Source organism: Populus alba, chromosome 5 (genome assembly GCF_005239225.2).
Source record: "Populus alba chromosome 5, ASM523922v2, whole genome shotgun sequence".
Classification (NCBI taxonomy): Eukaryota; Viridiplantae; Streptophyta; class Magnoliopsida; order Malpighiales; family Salicaceae; genus Populus; species Populus alba.
In genome coordinates this window covers 4,490,823-4,499,194 of record NC_133288.1, presented here as the reverse complement: position 1 = coordinate 4,499,194, position 8,372 = coordinate 4,490,823, and the positions used below count along the sequence as shown (strand labels likewise).

General features: G+C 32.2%; 1 protein-coding gene across 4 annotated transcripts; it reads left to right on the top strand.

Annotated features, from left to right (window-relative positions):
- The first annotated feature begins 3,615 nt into the window (after window positions 1-3,615).
- LOC118032359 (protein trichome berefringence-like 7) lies at window positions 3,616-7,786 on the top strand. Of its 4 annotated transcripts, XM_073409090.1 has the most exons (6): window positions 3,616-3,786; window positions 3,939-3,979; window positions 4,095-5,058; window positions 5,832-5,990; window positions 6,369-6,680; window positions 7,299-7,786. In XM_073409090.1, the coding sequence occupies exons 3-5, from the start codon at window positions 4,253-4,255 to the stop codon at window positions 6,649-6,651; spliced, it is 1,248 nt and encodes a 415-aa protein (XP_073265191.1). In that variant the 5' UTR covers window positions 3,616-3,786; window positions 3,939-3,979; window positions 4,095-4,252; the 3' UTR covers window positions 6,652-6,680; window positions 7,299-7,786. The 4 variants fall into 4 exon arrangements, 3 of the variants coding, with proteins under 3 accessions (XP_073265191.1, XP_034892942.1, XP_034892952.1); XR_004684649.2 differs by having other exon boundaries at window positions 3,616-5,058; window positions 7,299-7,403; window positions 7,500-7,786; XM_035037051.2 differs by lacking the exon at window positions 3,939-3,979.
- Window positions 7,787-8,372: the final 586 nt, after the last annotated feature.

The following is an 8,372-nucleotide window of genomic DNA, read 5'->3' as shown; positions in this document are numbered from 1 at the left end:
CATGATGGATTCTTCCTTTGGTGGACAAATTTATTTTTGTGGCTACAATATTTCCAATTAATTTCTAACTTATAATGCCTCTAATTCCTTTTTTATAATTCGGTTATAATTGATTAATTTAGGATCATATGCGCACAAATCTACATCTATGTGGAGAGATTTATTAGAACTTTGTCCTAGATAGTAATGAGAAATTAATGTTGGTTTAATTAAAAGTTAAAAGGATTAGATCCTTTTAAGTGAGACTAGATCATAGCTACTTCAATAACGAGTTTTCTAGTGTTTTATATTCGGCATGCATAAGCTCTTGATATATATATATATATATATATATATATATATATATATATGGCCCAGCACCCTTATACGTACCTTCCATAGTAAACAAATTTAGCTCATTATAGTTAGGGTTCTCGAGTTGATTTGCAAGGCAAGAGAAAGCTATGATGTTATGGGTATATTTCTCGATATGGTGGAACTTTTTAATTGAGTATTGAAAAAGTGATTCTTGTATTTTATAAAATGAATTTAAAAAATATGTGAATTAATAAATCATAGGCAGAGTTGTTCATGCTAATTAAAAATTAAATAGAAAGTTGATCATAAATTGATAATTTCTATGGGAAATATAAAAATATATAAAATTTAAGAAAAACCATATAAAACTCTTACAATAAAAATTAATAAGATAGATATTTTATTTGTATTAAATGTTTATGAGGGAATTGTTTTTTTTTTAAACAATAAGTATGTCAAGTTCATTTATATTAATTAAAAAAAATTAATCTTTAACATTACCATAAAAACTATAATATTATTTAAAATAATGTCTAAATAATTATTTAAATGTCATTTGAATAAATTTATTTAAAGTCCGGTTATAATAATTGTAAAACAATTAAGGTGTTTTAAGAAAAAGATCAGGCATGTTCGGACTATATTTGTGTATTTGATCCAAAACTATTAAATCCATAGGCATATAATACAAAGCCCATAGGCCCAAGTTTTTTCTTTTATAGCATGAATGTCATATCATCCACCTATGCTATTTGTTGCCATATTTTTGACCATCAAAACTAGATTTGGTGACTTGAAAATTAAAATGTAAGTTATTGGAATTCAAAATTAAACCCGAACTTTTATATTTTTTACAATAAAAAAACTTCACAAGGACTTCTAAAACCATATTACTAACCAAAAAATACATTTTAATTTGATAAAAACACTCAAAATCAAATCAAATTATTATTTTTTTAGCCCTAATCTACCTTGTCCAACATTATCGAAGGTAGAAACCATCTCCATTGAGCTTTTTTTTTTTTTTTTAGATGAATTTAAAGACACTAAAATCATAGTTATAAATGACCATAATTTGACCATCAAAGAACTTTATGTATTTTTATTTTTTTTTTGAAGATTTCCTCTCTCTTCTCTAAACATTCATGGATTGAAACACAAAAAAAAAAAAAATAGAACAAAACATTAAATGCCCAAAGAAGTGGGACCTAATATGAAAAAAGTGAAATGTGAAGGACCAAATTGAACATTTTAGTGCCATTTGAAGACCGAACATGTGAAAAGGCTCTTTCTTTTTGAAATATCAATTTTAGTCCTTGATTTTTCAATTTAGTTTCAAGAACAATACAAAATTATTTTTTGGTAAAATTGATCTCTAATTCATTTTCGTATTAATTAATAACAAATGACAAGTGGGAAAATATAAATCAAAGCAAATAACAACAAATAAAATCATGCCAACCTAACTTATAAGGACATGATTAAAAATAAATAAAGTTCAATTATTGAAATGAAAAGAGAAAAATTCAAACATAAATGAACAATATTTTCCTAAAATCTTTTAGTTTATTTATTAATAATTAATCGTTTAGATATCATAATCATCATTATCATTGTTCCGATAACATTCTTGTTTATAAGTATTTTGAATATTACATATCAATTTAGTACTTCAATATAATGTGTTCTTGATTCAAAAAATTGCAAAACGACAACTTGTGACCACTTAGGAGGAAGTTGAACTTGGCAATGAAGCAAGAAAACCATTGTGACTACTTTGGAAGGAGAAGTGAGGAAAATTCATGAGTCTTTCAAGTCCATCTTTCAGCTAATTAGGGTGTGTTTGGTATTGCGGTAATTGTTGTGGTTATGATTTGAAAAAAGTTGTTTTATAAAAAGTATTTTTAGTTGAGGTTGATTTGAAAAAATAGATATTTGGTTAAAACTATAGTTGAAATTGAGGTTGAACAAAAAGTAGTTTAATGTGTTTTGTTAAGAATGCTTTTGAAATTAAAGTTATAAAATAACTTTAAAAAATATATATTAATATTGATGATTTTTAATTTAAATATTGTAGATTTAACTATTGCTATTACATCATGGAATAAATAATATTTTATATAAAATATTTTTTATTGTTCCATTAAACTATCTACAATTTCATCACGTATAAAATACATCGGATAAAGACTACAGTTTTCATAAATTTCTTAAGAGCGCAACAACATCAAGTAAAATATAATCAGGAACAAAATTGAGATTGCGATCAATTTCTGTAAATGCGGCGTCATCAAGTGATTTTCATCTAATTTATGTAGTCATTGAATAATGTTTAACACTAGTTTTACAAATAAAACACAATTAAAAAAAAATATTTTTTTTATTTTGTTGGGTTTGACCTGGTTCAATGTATTTTTAATTTTGAACTGGACCGATCTGAGCGAAACAGTGGAGCATGGCTCCACTGTTCATGGTAAACAACCCATGAACAGTGGAGCATGCTCCACTGTTCATGGGTTTTCTCATCACAAGAAGCAACAACGAGCTGCTTCTTGTAACTTGTGACTGTGCAACAATTAATGGTGGGACCCATCAATATAAAATTATGGTAAAAGCATTACCAAATATTAATATTTGTGGTTGCGGGTGAACTTCACCCGCAACCACAATACCAAACAACGTCTTAACTAGAGGCATGAGAGCAACACAGTAAAATCAAAATTACATAGCTAGCTAGCTAGCAGTGCGAAGGGCAGATATTCTATTATCATTTTTTAGTGATCATGATACTTTTAGATTTTTTAAAAAAAAATTAGTGAAACTCATACAATTATTTTTTTTATTTTTTATTTTATTTTAAATTAATTGTTGATGTGTTTTTGATGTGCTGATATTAACAATAAATTTTTTAAAAATAAAAAATATTATTTTAAAATATTTTTAAATAATTGTTAATATACTCTAAACAAACACGAGAAAAAACTCAGGAATCTGAATTGATAAAGTTAAAAGAAAATAATATTTTTTAAAAAGGAATTATGATGAGATCTGTGCTTTGGGACTAATAAAATAAAATAATTATGATAGTACATGCAAGTTATAGTTTCAGAATATAAATCCATTCTTTGTGGAATCATTAGTCATTATTACATCAGACAAGATGATAAGGACAATTATATTAGTATTTTGTTAATGTATTTGGTCCGAAATGTACTAGAAATAAAATATTTACCGAAAAAGGTTTAAAGTAAAGTAATAAAACAGTAATTAGTCGCTTAGATTTGCCAAGTCTCCATCTCTAACTAACCTGAAAAATTATATGCTCTCCAGCCTTGTCCCTGTATCTCTCTCTCTCTCTCTCTCTCTCTCTCTCTCTCAACCAACTCCGATCTCTTTTATCTCCAATTCACGTCAATCTGCTCTATCACCGTATAAATCTCTCAAAGTTGTACTCCTCTACAAAATTATCTACTCAATGAATTAAAAATGGTATGCTCTCTCAGTCTCTGCATCATCAACCAATAAGTTTGTGTAATTGTAAAAGTCTTGACATTTTCATTCAAGATTATTTATTTTTGAATCTGGTTTCTTTTTCTTGAGATTTTACGGATGCCCATTTTGTTTTTCTATCATCTCTCTAGTGTGGTGTGGTTAAAAATGGCTTTCAGCAAGGATTTTTGAGGTTCTGGATTGGTGTATATTTGTAATGCTGTTGTTATACCTTGAAACTATTGTGATTTTTTGAGATTGATGTTGGTTTTGTTTTGTCTTTGCTGATATGATAATGTCTGGTTCAGTGGTTCTTTGATTGATACTATGGTGGGTTTGAACTTCGAAGTGCTTTCACTTTGGAAAGTCGGGTTCTTGGAGGATCATGAAATGGGAAATTGAGAGTCCTTTTTTTGTTAGAATGAGAAGTGTTTGTTGATTATTGGTAGTATGGTTGAGTGAGGTAATGTCTACTTTTAATAGAAGTAAGTCAATCAACCAGAGGACCTTGGGTGTTGGAACCCCAAGAACTGCTAGTTTCGGAAGCCCCAGAGTAAAATTGACCTCAGTCTCGCATTGGTTTCGATGGCTTGTTGTGATTGGAGCTTTGTTTCCATTTTCTATTGCCATTGCTGGAGGTTACTTTTATCTTCTTCCAAGTCTCACTCAAGCATTTCAAGGTTTTGGTACCTCCAAGGTCAATGATTCGATGGAAGAATGCAATCTCTTTGATGGAAATTGGGTTTTCGATGAGAGTTACCCTTTATACAATGCTTCAGAATGTCCTTTTGCAGAACAAGGATTCAATTGCTTAGGGAATGGAAGGAGAGATGAGGATTATCTTAGATGGAGGTGGAAACCCAAGAGGTGTGATATTCCACGATTCAATGTACATGGTATTTTGGAAAGGCTTCGAAATAAGAGGGTTGTATTTGTTGGTGATTCTATGAGTAGAACACAGTGGGAATCATTAATATGTTTGCTCATGACTGGAGTGGAGGATAAAAACAGTGTTTATGAAGTCAACAATCATAACATAACAAAACGGATTAGATTTTTAAGTGTCCGATTCAACTCCTTTAATTTCACAGTTGAGTTCTTTCGCTCGGTTTTCTTGGTGCAGCATGTTTGGATGCCTAGACATGTGCCAAGGAGGGTTAGGTCGACACTTAAACTGGACAAGATGGACGATATTAGCAACCAGTGGGTAAATTCGGATATTCTCATATTCAACACAGGACATTGGTGGGTGCCTGAGAAGCTCTTTGAAACGTAAGTTCTCCAACCTAAGTTTTCATTTGCACTCATGGATCTTTTATTTTGAATTCAAATTCAAAATTTCAAGCATAGGTTTTCATAAATGATTTTGATGGAAAAAACATATTGAACCAAATTATTTCAGGCGCAACGTTGCCCACTCTTCATGGCACATTTATTGGATTAATTGGCTGATGTTCTGTATCTCGGATTTTTACATCTTTTGGAATCCACAGAAGTCTGTGCTTTGGATGCTTTAGAATTCAGTTGCACTTTACTTGCTACTATTGTTATTAATTGAAGTGCCTATGATAAAAAGCTGCTGCAACAAAATATGGTTTGGTGGGATTTGCAGCTTAGCAACTTGCTTTGTGAGAAAGATGCTTTTCCTTCTGAGGATACTGTTTCCGCTAGAGAAAAGGAATGACTGCTTGTGTCAAAACGTATGTTGTCAACTATGTATAATTAATCATAATGCAGGACCTAGAATATTAGTTTTTCTCAAGCATTTCGAACTGGACTCCATGGTTGAAAAAAGTTGTATTTTGAAATTCAAAATATACACCGACCGTGCATGACCTATTCGAGAAGTATAACAAGACTAATTAACATTCTGCTTTACCACTTTATCCTTGTGTAGACTGAATTTCATGAATATCATGCTGTGGCATCAGTGTTTCTGCATCTTGCACATGGCTAACTTAATCCCCTATGAGTGCACATTATTGTATTATTTCCTACCACAGGCATGAGCTCTCCATTTTACATGAAAATTGTGTTTTGAACAGGGGCTGCTATTTCCAAGTTGCAAATACTGTAAGACTTGGAATGTCAATTCCTGTTGCCTTCAGAATTGCACTGGACACTTGGGCATCATGGGTTGAGAAAATGATTGACACAAATAGAACACATGTCTTCTTTCGGACATATGAGCCATCTCACTGGAGGTACTCTTTAATTCTGACACCACATTTGGCGCGCTCCCAAAAATGCTTAGCTTTCTATTTTGTGTAACTGCTAAAAATCTAGTATATGTTTTGGTGCAAGATTTTGTCATATAACCTGTCCTGCCTGTTCTCATTGCAGAGTATTACTATAAAACTATCTTCCCTCCTTTGCTTTTCCTTTCTTTTTCTTTGTGTTTACCAAAACTGACGTTACTTCTCCAAATGGTGGGCATATTATTAGCGGTTGCTATTCACACGTTTTATCATCTCATTTATTTGCTCTACTTATTTCCTTATTTTTAAATTCACCATGTCTATAAGTTGCACATTTGCTCTCTTTGATGTGACTAAATATGATTTCTTTTTTTTTGGAATCAGTGAACAATCTCATAGGCTTTGCAATATGTCCGATATTCCAATCTCAGAAGCAGGAGGCAAGGACAGAAGTGTATTTTCAGACACAATATTGGAAGCGGTAAAAAATCTGACAGTTCCTACAACTGTACTCCATATAACCTCCATGTCAGCTCTCAGGAGTGATGCACATGTGGGCAAGTGGAATAGCAATCCATCTATACCTGATTGTAGCCATTGGTGCCTACCTGGAGTACCAGATATGTGGAACGAAATTTTACTGTCGTACCTGCTATCCCAGTCATGAGCTTCCACTCAGATTAATCGCAGCGGAATGTGAGTATCACTTCCTGTATTTTTCCCTTACTTCAGTGCATATCTAAGCGTAATTTATTGTCTGCTCTCCTCTATCTCCATCTCTTTCTGTAATGTCCGTCATAAGTGTGTTTTTGAGTGTTGAGTGGACATATATTTGAACCTAAGTCCTGCTTTGACCCCATTTCATCCTCCAAGGGAAACCTAGAAAGCCAAATAACTACCACTTGCATCAGCAAACGGACTTTATACTTTCTTCTTTATGAGTTATTACCATCTCTGCTAAGAGCAGTCATTCATTTTTGTTCACATTATAAAATGACTTCTTCTATGTCAGTTTCTATCAGTGCTTGTACTTGTTTGTCTTGGTTTAGGGACATTCTGCTAGAAAACTGGAGAAACAGGAGCAGGAATTGATGCTCTGCGTTGTCACTTACCTAGTCTTAATTTTTGCACTTGCTGCCCAACAACATAAACATTCTCTGACGATGAAAACCCAGTCTCCAATATAAAAACAGGGAATTAATCACCACAAAAGCTCCCAGTTCAGTTATTGATGGCAAACTTTCCGTAGAAATAAAAGGTGGGGGGCATACACTTAGAACAATGTTTCAAGTTGATTTTCTTTCCTCGTTGCAGATTGAAAAGTGTACATTTACTACCTGTCAAGTCAGCCAAACCCCGCCTCTGGTCTACAAGCAGCTCTGGTGTGAATTGTGAAGCCAGAAGAATTGAGAATATTTGGTCTGGGCTTTCTCTCAGTTTATACTTGTTATCTTTTGTTTACTGAAGTTATGTTGCAAAACTGATTTTGCACCTGGTGTTTTGATGAAAGTGTAGGTTACACAGAAAACACAGTTTTGAAGAGAAACTAATTTGTTCATTCTTTTTGCAAATTTTTGGTTGTTGGGAAAGGGCTGAAATCTGGTCTCCAATGTATAACAATTTTGTCCACCTTGTTGTAAAAATGATGGTTCTGGTTTTTTTTTCTTGAACAAAATGGAAAAGGGAAAGTGATGAAATAGAAATTCTCTATTGTATTTGTCAATTCTTGAACTGGTGCTTGTGCTTTTGAGACAGCTTCTTGTATTACAGTGTGATAAGAAGGTTGCCCTTTTTTTATTTTTGAGGACCTGCTTTCATGCTCATTTCTGCTCTGCAAGTTCCTTTTGTCATCAATAAGCAACAACCACTAGCCCCGCCAACCTGCATGGAAACAAAGTCAGGTTTAGAGTTGTGAAGATGAATGACTTGAATAGAGCCCTCAAAAACTAACTAAATCGAGAAAATGTTTTCTATGATTTCAGTATTCATGAGAATCAGAGAAATCTTCAGAATGAAATCTCCAAGAATCTCTTAATATGTCATAGACAACGATGTAAATTTGATCTCTTAATATATGATGCAGTTCATCCCATCAGTGCAGTACAGATCACCCAGGTTGCTTCTTCCAGAGTTGGCCCAAGTCATTTTTATATGTTGTTCGATGAGAAGACAGGATCTCCATCCTAAGTAATTTATCAATGTACAAAAAAAATTAACCAAGATTTCCTTCCTTTTCTTTTTCTTACTAATTTATCTTTATTTGCTCACAAGGAAATTTCAATTCATTTTTACATGCTCTCGTTTGACATTTTCCTGCTTATATATCTCACAATCATTTTTTTTTGTTAGATTTTAAAAATAAAATAAAATTTTAAAAAATATTTTTTT